Raw genomic sequence first — 25,000 nt, 5'->3', positions numbered from 1 at the left:
AAAAGGTGGTGAGGAGAGCAAGGGGAGTAATGCATTCAACAAAGCCCTGGCAGTTGAGTACAGTTCATCAATGCAAGGAGACAGACAACAGCACACACAGAAAGGCAGACAACAATGGCAAGCAAACCTTAATGGCATAAATTGACAATTACCATGTTGTCACGGCATGCAGGGATGGCAAGATGGAGCCTGTTCAGCACATCATCTACTTTACGTCCTCTCATCTTCGACTCCACACGGAACGTGAGCAGCCGATCACAAGCCTGTGAAAAAAAAAAAAAAAAAAAAGGTCAAAATACTGGGTGAATGGTCAGGACAAAGGGGATTGTTTAAGAGACGAGGTGATCATTGAAGTTCATTTTTAGGGGAGCTTTCTCGTGAATGTAACAAATCAATGTGTGCACCGGTGACTACAATCTTTCCAAAGAGATGTGAAGATGGCTGAATGTACACAACACTCGGCTTTTAATTTTTTTCTGTATACAATGTCAAGGCTCGTATGAAAGCCAACACACAGAAAGTACAACAAGGGGAGCAGGAGACAAGAGGGGTGGGAGAGGGAAGGACATAACAGTGGGGAACAGAGACATGAGGAGATCTGTCGAAGGGAGAGGCGTGGGGCGGGGTACATGGGGTAAACATGATGGACACTACAGGGACTTTCAGGAAGGAAAGCAGGGAAATTGAAGCTGGGTTTGTGGCAGATTAGTGGGGAGGGGGGAAGAAAACTTTGAGGTTTTGGATGGGGGGGAGATAAGAGATGGTGGTGAATAGCTGTTTGGGAGACCTGGAGGGAAAAGTGGGATTTGAGGAGTGTGTGGGAGTTTGTTCCAAAGACGGGAAAAAAAAAAAAACAGAGGAATGAAAGAGTGAAGGTGAGCAGCGATTCGTGATTTTGGTAGTTTTACCAGAAGGGGGATAGATGCTGGCAGACCTTGAGCACCTTGTGGAAATATGGGTGGGAGACGTCGCAGACAGAACAGGGGGCGGGGAGGCGAGACCGGAGAGGAGACGATAGAAGACAAAGACCAACGACCTGCCTGCGGTGAGTGAGAGAGACCCAAAGGCTCAGCCTCACCGCGGGAGATACCAATGATCCGAAAGGCCTTGGTTTCCACAATGTGAAGCCAAGAAAGGAGAGAGGTGGGAGCACCAGCCCAGAGGGGAGAGCAGTCCTTCATCAGACTGCAGACGAAAGCTTTGCATGTGGTCAGGAGCTCAAGTGTGCAATGGAAGGACTTTGCACGATGGAGGATGCCCAGTCAGCGACTGCCTTTGGAGGCCGGCTTGGAAATATGGCTTTCACAGGAAGGATCATGGCAGATAGTGAGACCCAGAATCTTGAACGAAAGGACTTCTTCAACAATATTGTTGAGAAAGTAGATGGGAGTTTTCCAGACGGTCCTTTCGGAGAGACATAGTGAGAGTGAAATTTGGCAAGATTGAAAGGCATGTTCCATGTGTTGGATCAGCTTGTGATTTTTTTTCCAGATCTGCAGTGAGCGAAGAAGCTGCTGCTTGCCGATCTGAGGGATGACAGATGGTACAGCAGAGGGTGGAGTCATCATCAAAGAGATAAAGAGGATTTTCCAGAGTCAGAGAGATCATTGATGAAAACCACAAAAAGAACAGGGCCCAGAACACCAGCCTGGACTTGAACTCCAGCCTGGACAGGAATAAGGGATGAGACAACTCCATTAAGGGCCACACGTTGGCTGCAACAGGAGAGGAAGTCTGTGAGCCATGAGTGATGTCCTTGAATACCATAGGAAGAGAGTTTGGTGAGCAGGGCAGGGTGTCAGACCGTATCGAAAGCACATGATATGTCTATGGAGATGGCTCTGATTTCATGTTTGGCATTGAGGACCTCCATCCATTGTTGGGAGAGTAGAAGCAGAATATCCAGGGGAGAATGACTTCGTCTGAAACCAAATTGATGATCAGAAATTAAGCCATTGGAGAAGAAGAAGTATTTGATGTCTGAAGCGATGATGGATTCCATAACCTTGCTGATGATTGGGAGAAGGCTGATTGGTCTGTAGTTGCAGGGATCTGTTTTTGCAACTTTTTTGTGCAGGGCAGTGATGTTAGCAGATTTCTAAGCAGATGGCAGATGACCTTGAGCAAATGGGAGGGTGAATAGAACAGAGAGAGGGTGAGCAAGAGTAGAGGAGCAGGCTTTGAGGACACGTGGGCTGATGCCGTCTGGACCGGTTCCTGAATCAAAGTTGAGATTTCACGACAAGCTCTCCAACTTGTCAGGAGAAAAGGACACAGAGTCCAGGCACAGCTGGTTGCAACTGGGTAAGGTGGGTACAGAAAGTGATGGGTTTGGGACACACGATTTCAAAGCAAACACTGAGTTTAGGCATACAACACTCAGTTGCTGGCATTTGATTGTAAAATGCCCCACGGTCTCTCTTGAAAAAGATGAAGGCATCATATCTTGGTACAGTGTCTTCAGAAAGGATTCACAACCCTTGACTTTTGTCCCATTTTGTTGCGTTGCAGCCTGAATTTTTCAATGGATTGAATTTAAAAATTTTGAAACCAAAATACATCAAACACCTCATAATGACAAAGTGAAAACATGCTTTTGGAATTTTTTTTCCAAATTAATTAAAATTGAAAATCTGAAATGTCTTGCGCCAATACGTATTCTAGCACTTTACTACGACACTCCAAATTGAGCTCACGAGAATCCAATTTCCTTTGATCATCCTTGAGATGTCTGTACAACTTGATTGGAGCCCACCTGTGGCCAATTAAATTGAATGGACATGACTTAGAAAGAAACACACCTTTCTGTATCAGGCCCCACAGTTGACAGTGCATGTCAGAGCAGAAACTCTACCATGAAGTCCAAGGAACTGGCCGTAGAACTCCGAGGTGGAATTGTGAGGAGGTATAAATCTGGGGAAGGGCATAAAACAATTTCTCGAGTGTTGAACGTTCCCAAGAGCACAGTGAGCTCCATAATTACCTCTGCCACCTAAGGTGGAGGTGGTTATGTTCTCACTCTTTTGTCTGTCTGTTTGTGTGCAGGATGTCTCAAAAAGTTGTGGACGGACCTGGATGTAATTTTGTGGACAGGTTGGGTGTGTGACAAGAACGAACTGATTAGATTTTGGTAAAGATCCGGATCCAGATCAGACTACTTTAATTTTTTTTAATGATTGTTCACTATTGAGAGATGGGGCTAAAAATGATATATATCACAATATCTCAAAAAGTTGTGGACGGATTCGGACGAAACTTGGTGGACAGGACAGATTGGGCGTGTAGCAAGGACGAATTGATCAAATGTTGGTGAAGATCCGAATCCGGATCCAAATATGATAATTATTTATTTTTTAAAGTAATTTTTTTTACCATTGAGAGATCATGCGTTGTGTGGCGGAGGTGTGCCCTCTACCAAGTGCCCTTCTAATTATGAAATGGAAAGAATATGGAACTATCCAGACTCTTCCTAGAGCTGGCCGTCCAACCAAACTGAGCAAACGGACAAGAAGGACCTTGGTCAGGGAGGTGACCAAGAACCCAATGACCACTCTCAGAATTACAGAGTTCCATGGCTCAGATGGAAGAACCTGCTGGAAGGACAACAGTCTCTGCAGCACTTCACAAATCTAGGCTTTATGGGAGAGTGGCCAGACAGAAGCCAGTCCTGAGAAAAAGGAACAAGACAGCACACCTGGAGTTTGCAAAAAGGCATGTGAAAGACAAAAAAAATGTATATATATATATATATATATATATATTTATATATATATATATATATATATATATATATATATATATATATATATATATATATATATATATATATATATATATATATATATATATATATATATATATATTTATATATATATATATATATATATATATATATATATATATATATATATATATATATATATATTGAAAAGATATAATGTCGAATGAACGCAAGAGACTATATCTTTTCAATTTTAATTAACTTGTAAAAATTTCAAAAAGTATGTTTTCACCTTGTCATTATGGGGTATTTTGTGTTGATCGGTGACAAAAAAAATTAAATTTAATCATTTTTAAATTCAGGACGTAACCCAACGAATTGTGACAACAGTCAAGGGGTGTGAATACTTTCTGAAGGCATTGTATATTCCAAATGCCTGTGCTAATCTACAGCTGATTGTTGTATCAGCAGTTTGACCACACCTTAACCAGAGAGTTGGTGTCGAAGCCACCCAATGCTCGCCTGTTTATACATTTATCTATCTATAATTCCAGCAATGTCTGTGTGTGTGTGTGTGTGTGTGTGTGTGTGTGTGTGTGTGTGTGTGTGTGTGTGTGTGTGTGTGTGTGTGTGTGTGTTTGTGTGTGTGTCCGCTGTTTCTCGACAACCTCTGGTCCGATCTAATTGAAACTTGCCAGATATATTGCTGGGGACCTGAGGATGTGCCTTTTCAAGGTTTGATATTAATCGGACAAGTGGTTCCCAGGTTATGGCCATTTATTTACCAAACCAATGGCAAGACACGTTGTTGCGTGGGTGTGGCCGATGGTGAAGGGAAGCACAGCCACGTTCCCCATTACGGGTTACAACGTACGGGCTTCCGGAGAGTGATGACTTAGTGTATTCTAATAATTTCTCGATTTCTTATGCGCATTTATAGATAAACACAATGGCCCAAGTTATGATCGTTTTCATATTAGACGGTGTATAAATTTCGGTAACATCAGAGTGCTGGTATGCTCTGAACCAGGAAGTAAATTATTTTTTTGCACGTTTTTTTTCATGTATTCTAATAATTTCTCGATTTCTTATGCGCATTTATAGATAAACACAATGGCCCAAGTTATGATCGTTTTCATATTAGACGGTGCATAAATTTGGGGAACATCAGAGTTAGCTGGTATGCTCCGAAGCAGGAAGTAAATTATTTTTTGCACGTTTTTTTTCTCCTCTTTCCTCTTCTCTTTGTGTTTTTCCTTGCGATGACATTGGGAAAAGGCAAAATACGTTGGCGCTAATTGAATAATTGGCCATTAAGAATAAATTGCGAATAATCGTAACTGCCATATGCGAACTTCCGGACAGTGACGATTACTGTATTCTTTCTTTCTCGATTCTTTCTTTCTCGATTTTCTTAAACCCAATACCCCAATCCAGTCAGTGACTATTACTGTTGTGGGGGAAAAATTTATATTAATGTATTTTAAATTGTAACAAATGGAGTTTCAGAAATGTAACTTTTATGCTGCAAATTGAATTGGCTGTCATTTCTGGCCAAAAGACTTTTGCCCTAAATGATAAGAAATGTGTTGTTCTGGAGCAGAGTGACCGAGCTGATAAATGAACCTTTGCTGAGAAAATGTACGAAGTGGCTTTTTGTCTAAAAGACACGTCTACAGTCTGGGTGAATATCCCCCAACCTCTCTCTCATGGAAGTATAAAATATTTTGAAAGGCACATTGTTCTCAGTACAAGCACGTGAGGAAGTATAGTTTCTCAGTGGCTTGTACTCCTTGGAACTGACCAAGTACCAAGTTAGAATAAAACTCTCTGATGTAATGTAGAAGTGAATTGAATCGGGTTGGTCTAACTGTTAACTAAAGTAAGAATAAATGAAATTGAACCAAATAATATTGCAATCAAATGGGGATTCTTAAGTTCATTGCACAAGATTGAGAAGTGTATGGTGTATAATTAGGAAATAAATTGTTTCACAAGGAAGGACTTGTGTGGACATCAGTGTCGATTGGGTTTTTGTAGGATTTTATAATCAAATCGGATAAACGTTAAACTCTGAAGTCAAATAGGATTCCACAATCGGCCAGGTAGAATCCTTCAGGAGGACAACGATCACAACAAGGTGGGTTTAAAAAAAATCCACGTCACTGTATTCTTTCTCGATTTATCGACTTACTGTATTCTTTCTTTCTTTCTCGATTTCGGTACTTTCTCAATTTCTTTCTCGATTTTCTTAAACCCAATACCCCAATCCAGTCAGTGACGATTACTGTATTCTTTCTCGATTTATCGACTTACTGTATTCTTTCTTTCTCGATTTCTCGACTTTCTCGATTTCTTTCTCGATTTTCTTAAACCCAATACCCCAATCCAGTCAGTGACGATTACTGTATTCTTTCTTGATTTATCGATTTACTGTATTCTTTCTTTCTCGATTTCTGTACTTTCTCGATTTTATTAAACACCATGCCCCAATCCAATTGTCGTTTACGACAGCGAAGGAACGAAGCTGCGCGTCGTGCACGCGCAATGGAATCTGACGAAGCACGAGCTGCTCGCTTGACACGCAACGCAACGCGCATGACAAGGCGTCGTGCAGCTCAAACGGATGAAGAACGAACTGTTCGCTTGGCAGACAACACTGAACGCGAGGCAAGGCGCCGTGCAGAGGAAACGGATGAAGAAGGAGCTGCTCGCTTGACACGCGACGCTACGCGCGTGACAAGGTGTCGTGCAGCTGAAACGGATGAAGAACGAACTGTTCGCTTGGCAGACAACACTGAACGCGAGGCAAGGCGTCGTGCAGAAGAAACGGATGAAGAACGAGCTGCTCGCTTGGCTGACAACACTGGACGCGAGGCAAGGTGTCGTGCAGAAGAAATCCCTCACCAGCGAGAAGACCGGCAAGTAAGGGATGCCCTGCGCCATCAGGACGTACACCGTGCGAGACTAGAGCAGGCTCACCGTGAGAATCGCAACCTTGCTCGATACGATGATACAGATTTCTTCAGAGAGGAACTTCATGTTGAGTACAGGCACGCGTTAAGCAGCACCTCATTATTTCAATGCACTAAATGCTCATATTGTGATGCTTTTTTTGTGGACCGAGGAGAGAAGAGGATTTTGCTGCAACCACGGCAAGGTCGACCTTAAGCATGATCCTACGAATCCAAAACCCGGTTTGATTCCATCACAACCTCCAGATGCTATTAAAAACCTTTTCCTTAACCAGGACTTTGTGAAGCGCGCGAAACAGTACAACAACGCGTTGGCAATGGCAAGTATCGGTGTCCGAGAGATAGGTATGCCTGGCTTCAATCCTGGAGTGCGCATACATGGTAAGGTTTACCATTACATTGGTGCTCCTCTTGCCGATCTGGGTTGTACCCCACGCTTTGCTCAGATCTACTTTCACGATCCAGCCCATGAGCTGGAGTTTCGTCGTGCCCACACCTCGAACAGTAGCCTGAATGAGCATTTTTTGCTAAGAGCACAACAGGCCATTCATGAGTGCAACCCATACATCCAGCAATGCAAATCAGCCATTGAGTTTGTGGTTCATAATGACAGCGCCAATGAACTGAAAATTGTGTTAACAGGTCGCACACGGCGCCGAGACCTTCATCATGGTACCGTCAACCTTCCCTCACCAGACAGCGATGTGGCTGTCATTGCTCCAGGAGCAATGACAACAGAGCAGTTTGGAAGGCTGGCAGTCGGTGTTCACCTCAGAGGAGGAGGTTTACAGACAATAGACGCCATGCATCCAGCGTATGACCCTCTATCATACATACTTCTGCTACCCTGCGGCTCCCAGGGGTACCACACTGAGTTGGCAGGGATAACACCAACATCTTTCTTCCACTACCATCTCCAAGTACGTGATCCTACTCATCACTTCAATCTACTACTTCGTGGTGGAAAGTTGACAGCAGTACGTATGCGACATGATGGCAAAAATTGAGTCGCACCGTCTCAATTGGCTTCGCTGCAACCAGAAGTCAATTAAGGCAGAAAAGTATAAGATCATCGTTGATGCGTTGAACAGTGATGCTGAGGTGCGACCTGGATGCCTCACCATTCTGCCACAGTCAATTTATGGGTCGCCACGTTGGTATGCCAAAGAGTTTCAGGATGCAATGGCTTTGGTCCGAGTCAAGGGAAAACCTGAATTTTTCCTAACATTCACCTGCAACCCAAAGTGGCCAGAAATTAAAGAATCGCTTTTTGAGGGTCAGTCAGCCAATGAAAGACCTGATATCATCGCCCGGGTGTTTCATATGAAGGTGGAAGCACTCAAAGCAGACCTCCTCAAGAATGAAATCTTGGGGCATGTGGATGCTTATGTGATGGTGAAGGAAACGCAAAAGTGTCACCTTCCCCATATACACATGCTCCTGACCGTAGTACCTCGCGACAAGCCCAGAACACCAGCAGATGTCGATCGCGTGGTCTCTGCTGAGATTCCTGACAAACGCACAAATCCGGAACTACACCGTATCGTGACATCACACATGATTCACGGCCCATGTGGGGAATGGAACATCTCGAGCCCTTGCATGGCAGACCGGATGTGCACAAAGCACTATCCCAAAGCCCTACGATAAACGACAAGCTTCTCTGATGACTCCTATCCCCTGTACAGAAGACGGTTCTGGCATGCGGTTTGAAAGTTTTTTGTTTTGTTTTGTTTGCACCTTCAGGCACACACCTACGGGCACGCACCTACGGGCATGCACTAGTTGTTTTTAAAAGACTAGTCTAATAATATATTTTTTTTATAAAGCATTGCAGTGAAGTCTGATCCAAATAATTTTCAAGCAATATATGTATTTGTATATTGCAATCAGTAACAAGAGCGCAAGTGAGAACAATATATGCCCGAACAAGAAGGTATATACAGAATTGTGCTACGACATGGAAAACGGCATCCTGGTTGCCATGGCAACCACTTGAGATGACGAACATATGTCGCAACACACCGTCTCCACAGTCTGTACCTATGTACCAGATATGAAACGTGAAAGTTGAAAACTTTGGGAGTTCGAGCGCGGACAGGAACAGATTGAAAACAGCATCCTGGTTGCCATGGCAACCACTTTAGATGACGAACGTATGTCGCGACACACCGTCTCCACAGTCTGTACCTATGTACCAAATCTGAAACGTGAAAGTTGAAAACTTTGGGAGTTAGAGTGCGGACAGGAACGGACGGACAGACAGACACAGACAAACGGAAAGACGGACAACACATATATATATATATATATATATATATATATATATATATATATATATATATATATATATATATATATATATATATATATATATATATATATATATATATATATATATATATATATATCGGGCGTATAAAAAAAAAATAGTGTGGTAGATAAAAACATTAGAAAGGAAAAAACAACTTGCACCAAAAACTTTAACATTTTCACGCTCACGCTCACACCGGGGGTATCGCTATAGCTCTCTGTTCTTCGAACAGGCGAGCTAATAAAATAATGAAACCAGTGGCCAGATGCCATGTGCACAAACAAAATGTCAAAACACGAGCGAGAGAAAGTACAAGCACCACAGCCTGGCATACAAATCAAATGTGTACCTTTTCGCTTGTCGGCTTGTGCTCGCCGGGACAAGGGGCAACTACGTAATGCAGGTTTTAACCCTCAAATTGTAAGTGCTGCCTTTGATCGGAGGATCTTGTGTGCATTGCATTCACCTTCAAGCTCGATGTCACCACAAAGGAGATAATATTGCATATTTATTTGGAAACTAGTACCATGGACGATGAAAATTGCTTTGGATGGAAATCAAAGTACACACACCTCCGTTTTGACTTTCATAACACCCTCCTCGGTGAGCGTACTCGTCTCAAACACTGGAATTCCCTCGATCTCAAATGCCTCCAGCAGTTTCTGGGATATACACACACGCAGTCTTATTTTCATCGACATTGCAAACTCCGAGGGAAATGTATCCCAACATGACATTATAATTATAATCACCACCACCCCCCACATCAACCCCCAAATCCCAATCTTCCTAATATTATATTGTCCCCAACCCCTCCGACAAGGTTGGAGACACGGGACATTAAAATGAGCTCCGACCGATCAGGGCTGTGATTCAATCACGGGTGTGAGTGGCTGAATTATGTTGCCATAGAAACCATCTAAGTAACTGGGCTTGAGTATGCGATATTTCAAAAATCGTTCAAGATTTAGCTTTCATATTACACAGATCTATTCGTCATACCACCCAAAAGGTGGGGGGCTGAGAGCATCAGCTCCATGCTACTTTATAAAGACTTTAAACATATAGTCCCCACGAACCTTCCCATCCTCAGGTAGGTCTGCAATGCGAGTTACATCGCACTTGTTCGCCACAATGACAAGAGGCTGTTTGGGGAGGAAAAACAAAGAAGGAATGAGATAATCATAGACATTTGCAATTCATACATACTGTTCTTCTTCTTCGCAAACGGCTACCATTATCCCACTTTTCTTGTGGGGTCATCCAGGGGAAGCTTGGCCTGAGTATTCACGAACTGGCGGCGTGACATTCGACTAGTTAGGACAGGAATTTGGAATTTGGCCATGGTGCAGCGATAGCTTACAGACGGGGCGCCCGTTGTAACGTCCATCCAAGAGACGGCACATACATTGATGAATCACCCTGCTTGTGAAACACCGGGCTGACAGTTTATAGCCGGGTCAGGAATCGAACCCAGGCGAGACAGCTATGAGGCGAGTGTGCGTACCTCAAGGCATTCCTGTCAATCCTACAATTATTAATTATTATAAAGACTGTTAACCCATTTAAAAGAGAAAAAAAAAAGTGTGTAGTTGCAGAAAAAAAACATGGAAACCCCAGCCAATCACACACTGTTGTAGACAATCAGGAGTTGTCACCACTTGCCTTGTTTGCAAAGAGAGGACGGATGTTTGAGAAGAGCTCACACTGCTGCTGCAGTGTCTGTCCACACTGCTCCGAAATGTCCATCGTGAAAAGCACTGCGGCATGAAGGTGCGCCAGTGCAGTCACCGCCTGCATTTCGATCGTATTTCGATCTTCCAGGGGCTTGTCCAGGATGCCAGGCGTGTCCACCACCTGCGAAACACCAGAAGATGAAATTTCCAACATTTTCTTTCTCTATTTTCTATACGTTACAATGGAACAATGAAACTTCACAATGTGAAAAACGCGCAGGGTAAAAGGCATATCACATATTAAAGATCGGATATATTTTCCCAGGTAAATATAAAGTGCACATGCCCCCTTTGTGTCCGACCTGCCAGCGCAGGTACTTGTAGTCCATGTGACCGACAAAGAGGGACTTGGTTGTGAAAGCGTAAGGCTGGACCTCCACGTCAGCACGGGTAACCTACAGACAGACAAAGTCAGACAGACAGACATGAATTTATGAGAGGGGATTACAAAAGGAAATCACAGCACGAGTTATGAGGGGATCTCTTCTGGATCTGATTTTGACAAATTTCCCTGACAATATCTGCTGCTCTTCCTTCGCTCCAATCGGTTCTTCTGACCACGTCCTTGTTAAAGTGGACATCTCTCTGGCTGTTATCAGAGAACCACCTCACCGCCGTCGAGTCTGGCATTTCACTCAAGCCGACTGGCAGGGTCTCCGAGCAGCCATCAAACTTACAGACTGGTCTCCTATCACTACTTTCTCAAACATCAACTCATCCTGGGAATTCTTTCAAAGAAACTTGCTCTCCCTCATGCACAGATTTATCCCCTCTCGTGTTCAGTTGTCTTACCCTTCCTCCCGCCCTTGGTTTACTGAAGCTTGTGGCGAGGCAGTTGTCCTGAAACAACTTGCCTTTGCCTCATGGAAAGCAAACCCAACTGAGGGCAATCTCAGTTCTTTCCACAAAGCTCGGAACAAGTGTGTAGCTACCCTCAGGAGAGCCAGAAAACAACATCTTTCTCATCTCAAGTCTGAACTCTCAAACCTCTCTCCCTCCTCAAAATCCTGGTGGCGTTTAATCAAATCTGTTTCTGGTGTATGTTCCCCCTCCATCCCCTCCTTACCTCAAATGGCCGCACTGCTGATTCCACACGTGATAAAGCTGAATGTCTAAACTCGGTGTTTGCAGCTAAATCTTGTGTCCCAAACCCATCACTATCTCTACCCACTTTACCCAGTCGCACCCAACTGTCCCTGGACTCTGTATCCTTTTCTCCTGACAAGGTGGAGAGCTTGCTTTCAAACCTCGAGTCAGATTCTGCAACCGGTCCAGACGGCATCAGCCCACGTGTCCTCAAAGCCTGCTCTTCTGCTCTTGCTCACCCTCTCTCTGTTCTATTCACCCTCTCATTTTCCCAAGGTCATCTGCCATCTGCTTGGAAATCTGCTAACATCACTGCCCTGCATAAAAAAGGTGCAAAAACAGATCCCTGTAACTATAGACCAATCAGCCTTCTCCCAATCATCAGCAAGGTTATGGAATCCATCATCGCTTCAGACATGAAATCCTTCCTCTTCTCCAATGGCTTGATTTCCAATCATCAATTTGGTTTCAGACCAGGTCACTCTACCCTAGATATGCTGCTACTGCTCTCCCATCAATGGATGGAGGTCCTCAATGCCAGACAGGAAATCCGAGCCGTATCCCTGGACATATCACGTGCTTTTGACACAGTCTGGCACCCTGCCCTACTCACCAAACTCTCTTCCCATGGTATTCAAGGCCATCTCCACTCATGGCTCGCAGACTTCCTCTCCTGTCGCAGTCAACGTGTGGCCCTAAATGGAGTTCTTTCATCCCCTCTTCCTGTGCAGGCTGGAGTTCCTCAAGGTAGCGTTCTGGGCCCTGTTCTTTTTCTGGTTTTCATCAATGATCTCTCGGACTCTCTGGAAAATCCTCTATTTCTCTTTGCCGATGACTCCACCCTCTGCCGTACCATCTGTCATCCCTCAGACCGGCAAGCAGCAGCTTCTTCGCTCACTGCAGATCTGGATAAAATCACAAACTGGTCCAACACGTGGAACATGTCTTTCAATCAGACAAATCTCACACTCTCACTATGTCTCTTCGAAAGGACCGTTTACAAAACCCCCCATCCACTTTCTCAACAATCCTCTGGAAGAAGTCTTTTCTTTCAAGCTTCTGGGTCTCACTATCTGCCATGACCTTTCCTGGGAAAGTCACATTTCCAACCTTGCCTCAAAGCCAGTCGCCGACTGGGAATCCTCCGTCGTGCAAAGTCCTTCCTCGGCCCTCTTGAGCTCCTGACCACTTACAAAGCTTTTGTCCGTAGCCTGATGGAGTACTGCTCTCCCCTCTGGGCTGGTGCTCCTGCCTCCCACCTTTCTCGACTTCACGCTGTCGAAACCAGGGCTTTTAAGATCATTGGCATCTCCCGCAATGATGCTGACTCTTTGCCTCTCTCACTCAATCACCGCAGGTTGGTCGGTGGTCTTTCTGTCTTCTACCGACTCCTCTCCAGCCTTGCCCCCCCTGCCCTCTCTGTGATTTGTCCCAACCACATTTCCACAGGGCGCTCAAGGTCCGCCAACAACCCCCTTCTGGTAAAACTACCAAAATCACGAATCACTGCTCATCTTCACTCTTTCATTCCTCTTTTTTCCCGCCTTTGGAATAAACTTCCTCACTCTATTCTTTCCCATTCTTCCCTCCAGGCTTTCAAAACAGCTGTTCACCACCACCTCTTATCTTCCCCTCATCCAAATCCTCGATCTTTTCTACCCCCGATAATCCACCCAAGCCCACTTCCTTCAATTCTCCTGCTTTCCTTCCTGAAAGTCCCTTTAATGTCCATCTTCCCCTCGCCATGTTCCCCGTCCCATCCCCATCCCTCCCCCTTCCACAGTTCACCTGTGTCTGTTCCCCAATGTTTTGTCCCTTCCACTCCCGCCCCTCTTGTCTCATGCCTCCTTGCTGTGAGTTGTGTGTTAGCTCTCATACGAGCCTCGACCAAGGTATACAAAAAAAAAAAAAAAAAAAAAAAAAAAAAAAAAAAAAAAAAAAAGGGGATAAACAAAGAGGATGTAGCCAAGCTTTAAATGGTTAAGGTCAAGCAGTATCAAACCAACAAAGTGAAATAACCAGATGACCGCACATTGTGGGCATCGTATACCTTGTTGATAAAGCTCGATTTGCCGACGTTTGGATATCCACAGAGCAGTAACGTCCGCGTGTTTGGGTCAATGGACGGCAGCCGGGACAAATGCTGCCGAACTGTAGTGACATGTGGATAGAAGAACATGTTAAACATTGTGTATTTAGACCACTAAACCACGACTAACTACTACGACTACACCAAAGGTACAAGCCTTGCTGGTGAAGACCATTATTTAATAAAGGGTCCAAAAAACAATTGGGAAACTATACACCTGTTAGTTTGACTTCAGTTGTGGGGAAGGTGTTGAAGGAATTAATTTAGGACCAGATGAGGAACCATTTAAATAAATACAAACTAATTAAAGGTAGTCAGCATGGGATTACCAAAGGTAGTTCCTGTTTAACAAATCTTTTAGAGCTCTATGAAGCAGTGTCTGATTGGGTGGACGAGGGAAAGGCAGTGGACATAGTAGATCTCGACTTTAAGGCATTTGATAAGGTACCACATCGGAGGTTGTTAGCCAAAGTGAGGGCTTGTGGAGTGGCTGGGCAGGTCGCTAATTGGATTGCAAATTGGCTTAATGAAAGGAAGCAAAGAGTGGCTGTGAGTGGGGGGATGTCTTGCTGGGAGGATGCAAGTAGTGGGGTACATCAGGGATCAGTACTTGGACCATTACTATTTGTGATTTACATGAATGATTTGGATAATGGGGGTGAAGAGTCGGCTTTCCAAATCTGCAGATGACACAAAACTTGGAGGTAAGGTGGATATCAGAGGGGGTGGTGATCAGATTCAGGAAAGTATTGACACTTGTATAGATTGGCAAATGGAATTTAACCTGAGCAAGTGTAAGGTGTTGGGGATGGGAAAGAACAATGAAAATAGAGATTACATGATACAAGGGGTAATTTTGGAGCATGTCACACAGGAGGATTTGGGGGGTAAGCAGGCAGCACAGTTCCAGGCAGCTTTCGGTCGAGCAAATAGGGTTTTAGGTTGTATTCGGAGAGGGATCATTTATAAATCAAAAGAGGTGGTGTTAACATTGTACAGGAGTTTAGTGAGGGCCACATCTAGAATATTGTGTGCAGTTTTGGTCACCACAACAGAGGAAGGACATAGCTGCCATAGAGAGGGTTCAGCGCAGGGCTACTAGATTGATTCGGGGCCGAGCTCGACTCAGTTATGAGGAGCGGCCGAAGGAGACGGGGCTTTGTACACTAGAAAGGAAGCAGATACGAGGATATATGATAGAGATGATTAAGAAGAGAAATGATGGAGATGATCCAAAATAACACAAACGACATTGCTACTGCAGGCAGAACACCCGTTGAGTGCTTGGTGCATTTAGGTTTCAGATGGTCCTACTAATTATCATCAGTGGGTCGAACCACTAAAAAGGTAATGCAACTCGATGTACTGTGGCCATTATTTTGGAATCGTAACCAACTTGTACCCAGAGCATACTATAGGGGTCCTGATCCTCAAAGAGCTATCCCCAAAAGCAAAGCATCCCATTTAGTCACAAAACATGTCCTGCATCCAACAAACAGTTTGTTGGCCATCTAATCAGTATCATACAGAGTACCACCACAGGTGCCAGCACACCTTGCTCCAGGTACTCGAGGCTCTGAGCCTGTTTTTTGATGATGGTACACATACGGCCCAGGGCTGCTCGCTTCAATTGCTTGCAGCGGTACATCGAGTCCGCAAACTTCAGCAGCCTGACATAATCTTTACCTACACTGGAGCAGTGGAAGGAAGGAAGGAAGAAGTGAAAATCAGAACAATAGGTATGGATCAAGGGTAAACAATGTGGGTTTTGCTTCACCATGCCCACGTACACAGCTCTCACAAATCAATGGGCTTTTGATGAAAAGCAGAGAAGCAAAAATAAGCACCAATACCCCTGTTGATCACACGTACTTATCGATGAGGTTCTTCGCGATGTTGATCTGGCCCAGAGCCAACTTGTAATGGTCTTTATCGTAAAGAACGTTCATGAGGTCTGCGTAAAACGGGTGAACGTCCTGCGTAAAAGAGAAGCAACGCGATTACAATATGAGAGCAGGGAAACATGAAAAGTTACGGAAGAGAAGAAGTCTTGAGAAAGGTGCTCTGGTACAAGCCTTGCTGGTGAAGGCCAGTGTCGATTTACGTCAGCAAACAGGTGGAAAAATAGATGAAATCAACAGGACGTTGATCGAGGTATGCTAACTGCTGTTAGGAGCAAGGAGAAGCTGACGTTTCGGGCGTTAACTCTTTGTTGGAGTAAAATACGGGTCAAGGCCCCGAGTTCCAAAACTCTTTTGCTCCAATGAAGGCTGAACGCTCGAAAAGTCAGCCTCTGCCAGGTCTTGCATTTTCAAAATCGGACGGGGCTGATAAATAGGCCTCGTCATGTGGGGTGAGGGGGCTGATTTTTGCCCACGAAGCCGATTTTAAAATCGCTTCAAAATCTTGTGAATTAGTTTTTAGCTAGCCTGTTCGAAGAACAGAGAGCTATAGCGATACCCCCGGCGTGAGCGTGAGAATGTTAATTTTTTTTGTATTACAGAAAAACTCCTCGACGGATTTCAACAAAACTTGGTGGGGGGGGGTTAGGTATGGTCCAAGGATCATGCCATTAGATGTTGGACTTGGGCCCCCCCCAAAAAAAATTAGAGAATTTGTTTTTTTTTTGCATTTCTACATGTTTTAAGTGATTTCCAACCCCCCCCCCCAAAAGAAATTGTTGGAGGAAAAAAAAAATTTTGCAACTTTTTTTTCAACAAAATTTCGATTTCTTATTTTTGCATTTCTCCATGTTTTAAGTGATTTCCAACCCCCCCCCCCCAAAAAAAAAAATTGTAAGAGAAAAAAAATGTTTTGCAACTTTTTTTTTCAACAAAATTTCAATTTCTTTTTTTGCATTTCTACATGTTTTAAGTGATTAGGATTGCGACGAAACTTGGTGGGGGGGGGGTTAGGTATGGTCCAAGGATCATGCCATTAGATTTTGGACTTGGTCCCCCCCCCAAAAAAAAATTGTTAGAGAATTATAAAAAAAAATTAATTATTAGACTCGTCTTTTAAAAACGATAAATGTATAAACAGGCGAGCATTGGGTGGCTTTGACGCCAACTCTGGTTGTAAATTGTTTTAACATGTGGTCCAAATTGACCCATGTCCGTACAAACTGAACTGCCAAAGAATCTGAATAAACTGAGCCTAATCCTAACTATGTAATTTCAAAATGTACCTTAAATGGCCCTTCTTGGGGCCAAACACAAAGTTCTGAGAAACAGAACTTTCTGCTCAAGCACAGTACTTTCCCACAATCATTTTCATTAAAAAGTATTAGAACTAAGTTGTCTTTGTTGTTGTGGATTATTACCTGTAATGACAAATGTTCTGACAATTTGCATGAATGATGTGCCGGTACAATACATTACATGTAGCCATTGAACGGGAACCATTCAAGTATTACGTACACAAGTCCAACCCATTTCTCCCCCTGGACGAGCCCACTGTGTTCAACATATACATGGGGATAAATCTTGACTTTTCACTGCCATTACCTTGTCATGTAGGTTGTACTTGAATGTCCACACCTGGATCCACCAGCAACATAGTAATAATGTCAAAAGATTTATTCTCGTAACAAATTTAAAACTTTATTCGCTGCAAAGCCGAATGACCAAAAAAAAAAAAATCTGAAGTCGCAAATTTAATGAGTTTATTGATGCATTTCTGTCTCAACAAAACTAATTTATCTGCAAGTATCTCTCTCTCCAGTCCAACAATTTAACAGATACGTGTGTTCAGTACATTCTGCCAAATACTAATTAACTTTAGTAGGTTTAGTATTGATGTAAATCTTCAGGCAAACCCCCCAAAAGTCGCTATCATCAGACTCATCAGATAATTGTGAAAGAGATTCATCCCCTGAGCTACCTGAAGATAAGTCCAACACAACAGTATTCTCATCATCTGTGGAGATGGCTTCAACATGTCATTGTCAGTTTCTCACGTCCAAAAGGAGACCAATGGTGTTGAACAAAGGTGTTTTGTTTTGCCATGCAGGTAATCTTTGCATTTTTTTTTTTATGTTTAATTTTTAATTTTTTTTTTTTAATTTTTTTTTCAAAGCTTAATTTTACGGGCCAATAAAAAGACCCCCTGAAAAATCGACCACCGGGTCAATCATGGGGGCGAGGCCGATCGGCCCCGTCAAAATGCAAGCCATGCTCTGCTCGTTTCCCATGACGGTCAGCATACCTCAATCAACGTCCTGTTGATTTAATCCATCTTTCACAACATTTGACAACGCACATCCAGTTTTGTCTCAAAGTTGATAAACTACCATATAAAAGGTTACTCCTGTTATAACTTGTGTGAGAGCTGGTTACACTTCACTCCGAGATGGGAGACATTAACTTTATCAAATATTTAAACGTGCGTTATCCATCAAATCCATGACCAATGGATGAGGAAGCATTATCTAACTCGGACCAAAAGTTGGGAATATTGGTGGAGAACAACCGGCGGAAGGGACCAGGGAGAGTGAAGACAAAGAAGAAACTCACATCCATTTTGGGGAAGTCCGAGATGATTTGGGAGAGGCGATCATGGTAGTTCTGTTGAGTGAACTTAACCTTTCGCATGTAGAACTGCCTGATGCGGGCGATCCGATAATGTCGATGTATCACCGTGGGAGTTTTGCGCTGAGTCTTGGATAAAGTGAGGTCGACAAAATCCTTCGTGGACAGAGGGACACAATTCGATTCAATACTTTCTGCCATCGGTGGTAAACTTTGTGCGTAGTTTACACAAAACTGCGATAATCACTTCCACACGAGTTCACAGTATCGAAGAACGTGATTAAAACATAAATGAATAGTAGTATGGATACACACTACACAGGTCACGTCAACACGTGACCATATTATAGTCTGTAACCATGTCTGTCCATGTACTATGTTTGGGGCGAAATGGAAGTTACCAAGCAGCTTACGGATCATATCATCCATGACTTCCTCCAATCGATTGGCAGCTAACAGACTGGCAGAAACTTCTCTTTTTCTTTAGTTATTTTTAAAGTATAAAGAATATAAATAGTTCTTTCAAGAACCAACACATGATGGACAAGGTAAACCTTTTACTCTTAAGTATTATATGGTTGTGTTATCATCATCCCCACGCTTCTTAAAAATAAGTATTGCAATCGGTTCCATCCATCCGTCCGTCACGCTATCTCCTCGTAAATGGTTCCGCAGAAATTCACCAAACTTGGTACTTATGATCAAGAAGGTGCAAGAGCAGTCATTTTTTGGCCTCGCCTCCTGGGGTGGGGTCAAAAGGTCGAATACCGAAAAATGCAATTACAGGCACATTGTTAAACATTTTCCAATGAAACTTTGTGCATGCAATCAACATTGGGGGGATGCATGAAATATACATTACGATTTTTTGGGATTTGAGCTGCGCTTCATGCCATTGGGGGTTGGGACTTGGGATCACAGGGGGTCAAAACAGGAAATTGAATATTGGGTCATTGGTGGAACTGTTTGCCATCTTTCAACTTTGCTTAAGGTAGGAAGCATAGGATTTGTGATAGCACCATCGACTTCACCGGTGGTTATTGTATTTTCCGAAGGCTCGTAATGGAGCGGTGTACATGAATACCGCTTTTGTATATGTGTGTGTACATATATATATATACATATATACATATATATATATACATATATACATATATATATATATATATATATATATATATATATATATATATATATATATATATATATATATATATATATATATATATATATGTATATATATATATATATATATATATATATATATATATATATATATATATATATATATATGTATATATATATATGTATATATATATATATATATATATATATATATATATATGTATATATGTATATATATATATATATATATATATATATATATATATATATATATATATATATATATATATATATATATATTAACTTGGGTTTCCCACATCATAAGGCAAGGGCTCAGATGGGAAAACAAACAGACAAGCCTATTCTCTCAAAAATGAAACATGAAGCTGTTGTGGGATGACTTGGTAAACACAGGTAAGTGTCCAGACACAGGAAAGGGTTGGAGGGGCACGAGTGCACCAGACAGATATTATATATATATATATATATATATATATATATATATATATATATATATATATATATATATATATATATATATATATATATATATATAGATAGAGAGAGAGAGCCAATACGGGATGAGTACACAACACAACATTGTGAGTGGTATTGAGTCACTTGCTCTGGAATACCTGTACCTGCATGCTTTTGAGGACCCTTCCCCTCTGGATTCAGCACTGACACTGCCCTGCAGTATTCATCATGATATTCTGTACAAAGTGGACCAAATATCAGATACTATTCTTATCTGGACCTACGAGCTGCTTTGGAATCGGGCGACCATAATATACGAGTTGATCATCATCGGTCCTGCTTTGGTATCTCTGGATCTGATTGCTCTTCATGGTTTTCTCTCACAAGATCACACCACCCTCATCCATTCATATAAAGCTTCACCCCCAGGTCATGAAACTTTCGAGTCACCACATGATAGATCTGCTTCCACGGTTTCACATCCAGGTGTCACTTATGGGCCCTCTACCTCCTATATTCCTCCCATTGAGAAGATTTAAATTATTTTCTTCCACCAGCTCAATATTCCTCGAATGCGCTCGTGCTCGAATTGGAGGATTATTGAAACCTTGGTTCGTGTTCTCATAATGTCACGCTTGGATTACTGTAACTCGCCGATTCCAGGCTTACTTGCCTCTTCTCTCGAGTCCTTATCCAGAACATGGCAGTCAGGCTTGTACTTAAAGTTCATAAGTTTTATCACTTCACTCAGATCCTCAAAGCGCTTCACTGAATCCGTGGACACCAATGTAACCGTTTTTAGATCCTCGTGGAGGATCTCTAAGTCTTACTCACGTTGTTGTTCTTCATCTTCTTCTTGTGGACTTATTTGTTTCACATCCTACAGTTTTCATCGAAACTTCCTGAAACTTGGCATATATATGTAAAATACCCTGTGCAGACAGTAACCATCTCCGGTTTTGAAAATTCCTCTGACAAAAAAAAGTTATGACGTCAAAATATCTCCGTTAATGGAAATCGCCTAAAAAATTATCTCTGAAACTCGGCAAGCTTTTTGAATTCTGTTTGCAGGATTCGAACAGGGCATTAGCAGAGATGAATTACCGCACATATGATACATCACTATGACGTCATATCAATTTTTTTGACGTCAGTCCTATTTTTTTGACATTTTTGTTTCACAACCCAGAGTTTTCATCGGATCTTCGTGAAACTTGCCATGTGTATGCAGAAAGCCCACGCGCAGGCAGTAACTATCTCCGATTTTGGAAATCCTTCCGAGAAAAAAAGTTGACGTCATAATATCGCCGCTAATGGAAATCGCCGATACCATTATCTCCGAAACTAGGCAAGCTGTTTGAATTTTGTTTGCGGGAATCAAGTCGGGCATTAGCACAGATAATTTATCGCAAACCTAATACATCACAATGACGTCATATTCGTTTTTATGACGTCATCATTAAGAGGACGAGGATCTTTGCTCATTTGAGCTTGTTTTAATATATCGCCGATCACTTTTATCAGGTCAACGCGTCGACATTTCGAACCCCTTCAAGAAAGCGAGGGCGAACACTGGGAATCTCTTGGTAGTCTTCAGACGAAGATGAAGACTTTTTGGGATCACACATCCGTTAAAATCTATTACTAACTAATAAATAAACGCACCGATTGGTAATAAGGTCAGAACATGTGCTGAGATGGACATAGAGGCCGTGAAAAAAAAAACAAGGCAAACGAAACGAGGACTACGATTACAACTTAGGCCTTAATGGCGGGACGAATAGCTCGTTTGTGGACACAATACAGTCGGTCACTTCAAATACGTATTGAAACCGAGGAATAGACTCACCTTGGCCGATGGCACGATCATAACCTTCTTAAAATTGTACAGCGCCATGGTGGGACACGTGCGCCGACGTTGCGTCACTTCCGCTGTGACGAAACTTCCGCTGAAGGGACGATAATTGTTGTTGTTGTTTTCTCTTCTTCTTCAATTTGTTGTTTTTTGTGGGCCGAGTCAAAGCCGCGAGGCTCTATAAACACCACTCACCGGAACTCGAGGTTACAACCAAAAACGGAACATATATATATATATATATATATTGATAAAATGGAAGGAAAGAATAGAAAGTAAGGAAGAATAATCAATCTATAATTTCAGCAGTGTGTGTGTGTGTCTGTGTGTGTGTCTGTGTGTGTGTCTGTGTGTGTGTCTGTGTGTGTGTCTGTGTGTGTGTGTCTGTGTGTGTGTGTCTGTGTGTGTGTCTGTGTGTGTGTGTCTGTGTGTGTGTGTCTGTGTGTGTGTCTGTGTCTGTGTGTGTGTCTGTGTGTGTGTGTCTGTGTGTGTGTGTCTGTGTGTCTGTGTCTGTGTGTGTGTCTGTGTGTGTGTCTGGTAGTGTGTGTGTCTGTGTGGGGGTCTGTGTGTGTGTGTGTGTGTGTGTCTGTGTGTTTTTGTGTGTGTCTGTGTGTGTCTGCGTGTTTCTGTGTGTTTCTGTGTGTGTCTGTGTCTGTGTGTGTCTGTGTGCGTCTGTGTGTGTCTGTGTTTGTGTCTGTGTGTGTGTCTGTGTGTGTGTCTGTCTGTGTGTGTGTCTGTGTGTGTGTGTTTGTGTGTGCGTCTGTGTGTGTGTATGTGTGTGTCTGTGTGTGTGTGTGTGTGTGTGTGTGTGACTGTGTGTGTGTGTGTCTGTGTGTGTGTGTGTGTGTGTCTGTGTGTGTGTGTCTGTGTGTGTGTGTGTCTGTGTGTGTGTGTGTGTGTGTCTGTGTGTGTGTCTGTGTGTGTGTGTGTGTCTGTGTGTGTGTCTGTGTCTGTGTGTGTCTGTGTGTGTGTCTGTGTGTGTCTGTGTGTGTCTGTGTGTGTGTCTGTGTGTGTGTGTCTGTGTGTGTGTCTGTGTGTGTGTGTCTGTGTGTGTGTCTGTCTGTGTGTCTGTCTGTGTGTCTGTGTGTCTGTCTGTGTGTATGTCTGTGTGTGTGTCTGTGTGTGTGTCTGTGTGTGTGTCCGTGTGTGTGTCTGTGTGTCTGTGTGTGTGTGTGTGTGTGTCTGTGTGTGTCTGTGTGTGTCTGTGTGTGTGTGTGTGTGTGTGTGTGTCTGTGTGTGTGTGGGTGTGTGTGTCTGTGTGTGTGTCTGTGTCTGTGTGGGTGTGTGTGTGTCTGTGTGGGTCTGTGTGGGTGTGTGTGTGTGGGTGTGTGTGTCTGTGTGTGTGTCTGTGTCTGTGTGGGTGTGTGTGTGTCTGTGTGTCTGTGTGGGTCTGTGTGTCTGCGTGGGTGTCTGTGTGTCTGCGTGGGTGTCTGTGTGTCTGCGTCGGTGTCTGTGTGTCTGCGTCGGTGTCTGTGTGTCTGTGACCGCTGTTTCTCTACAACCACTGGTCCGATCTAATTGAACCTTGCCAGCTATATTGCTGGGGACCTGAGGATGTGCCTTTTCAAGATTTGATATTAATCGGACGAGCGGTTCCCAAGTTATGGCCATTTATTTACCAACCAATGACAGGACACGGTGCTATGACATCACAATTGACGTCACAATTCTTTTTTTTGCACGTCCGGGCACGCTGTCGTAATAATAATAACGTTATACTGTCCACCCCATTTCCGGTTTGAATTTCCAGACAAATCTGGAGAATCGAGGGTACGTCCGGCTCAGTTGACAAAGTGTATCCGGTCCGCTTATTCAGAGAATACATTGAAGGATGTAACCGGTAATGTGAAATCGATTGGGGCCTTTTAAACCAGGTTTAAAGTAAGATTGCTGGTTAACTTAGTCACCTCCGCCACATGAGCGCCACACTCCGTGTTCGTCGTTGGGAGATTTACATGAATCTGCACGGGATCCCTGGGACTGCCTGGAGACCGGCCCTCCGCGTTTATGGGGCGATTGGCTGAATATTCTGTTGATCATCTTGAATGGAAACTCCTCTCAGCCCAGATGTTTGAATGCTGCAGCGGAGATGATCTGGATTTTTTTTCGGATCTGCTTCAGCTCTACAATTTACTACTTCAGTGATAAAACCGATGAATCCCTCTTTAGCTAGTAGAGTTCATGAGCACGTGAACGTGGTAGTTGCTCTCTCAGTCTGGACTCCCACCGATTTGGTGAGGACGTTAACCGGGCACTCAGTTTTGGATGTGCTCTCGACCGCTTTTACTGGAGTTGCAGTTTTCCCAATTTTGGGAACCATCCGGACAAACTCAGCGTATGACTGTTTCTCCTGCGTCTTCACCAGTTGGATCAGTGCAGCTCTCCGGAATTTAGGACATCCTCTGAAGGCTGCACTGTGGTCACCACCACAATTGGCACGAAACATTTCTTCACGAGTGTAGCTTCCATATTCGTGCTCTCCATTACATCTGCTGCAGCGTTGTTTGCCTCTCCAGCCTGGAGCAGTGTGACCGAACTTTTGGCATTTGTAGCATCTTAAGGGGGATGGAATGTATTCCCGTAGAGTGAAGGCTTGATGGGCCAAGAAAACTTTTGGGGGAAGGATTGGGGTATCAAAAGACAGAACATGACCACTGGGGTATCAAAAGACAGAACATGACCACTGGGGTATCAAAAGACAGAACCACCAAGGTGGCATTGACTTTAACCCCATCCCTGACCGCGCTGAGACGGCGGGCATCAACAACTCCTACCTCTGTTAAATGACTCGTGATATCGTCAATTTCAATGGAGGGATCAATCCCGCAAATGACTCTTCGACTCTCCCTCAGACTCCAAAGAATGACACAAAACACGGACCCTGTCAAAATACTGGGTTTTCATAACCTTCTCCCATTGGTCGACTGATTTACACTGAATGAAGAGGTCTCTCCAGATCTGAGCGTTTTGGCAGTAGACACATCACCGAATTCTTTGTTAATCAATGTAGCCATTTTTATCAGGTCGTCACGCCGTCAAAAAACGAAACTATCACACTGTCACACGAAACTATCACTATGTCACAAACCATAA

The 25,000-nt window shown here is 43.3% G+C and overlaps 1 protein-coding gene across 1 annotated transcript in view; it reads right to left on the bottom strand.

The window, feature by feature from the left end:
* Nucleotides 1-22,053, bottom strand: part of GTPBP4 (GTP binding protein 4) — a 48,336-nt gene extending 26,283 nt beyond the window's left edge. The window contains exons 1-10 of the mRNA XM_085874294.1: nucleotides 21,902-22,053; nucleotides 18,436-18,606; nucleotides 15,794-15,897; nucleotides 15,476-15,612; nucleotides 13,883-13,983; nucleotides 11,049-11,141; nucleotides 10,676-10,867; nucleotides 10,090-10,155; nucleotides 9,583-9,672; nucleotides 153-263 (exon numbers count right to left, since the gene is read on the bottom strand). Coding sequence (XP_085730420.1) covers nucleotides 153-263; nucleotides 9,583-9,672; nucleotides 10,090-10,155; nucleotides 10,676-10,867; nucleotides 11,049-11,141; nucleotides 13,883-13,983; nucleotides 15,476-15,612; nucleotides 15,794-15,897; nucleotides 18,436-18,606; nucleotides 21,902-21,949 — 1,113 coding nt within the window. The 5' untranslated portion in view covers nucleotides 21,950-22,053. The remainder of the gene's footprint in view (nucleotides 1-152; nucleotides 264-9,582; nucleotides 9,673-10,089; nucleotides 10,156-10,675; nucleotides 10,868-11,048; nucleotides 11,142-13,882; nucleotides 13,984-15,475; nucleotides 15,613-15,793; nucleotides 15,898-18,435; nucleotides 18,607-21,901) is intronic.
* Nucleotides 22,054-25,000: the final 2,947 nt, after the last annotated feature.

Source organism: Eptatretus burgeri, chromosome 3 (assembly GCF_056783735.1).
Source record: "Eptatretus burgeri isolate ZD-2024b chromosome 3, Ebu_testis_v1, whole genome shotgun sequence".
NCBI classification, from domain to species: domain Eukaryota; kingdom Metazoa; phylum Chordata; class Myxini; order Myxiniformes; family Myxinidae; genus Eptatretus; species Eptatretus burgeri.
The sequence above is the reverse complement of the archived record's forward strand: the minus strand, read 5'-3'. Positions and strand labels throughout refer to the sequence as shown.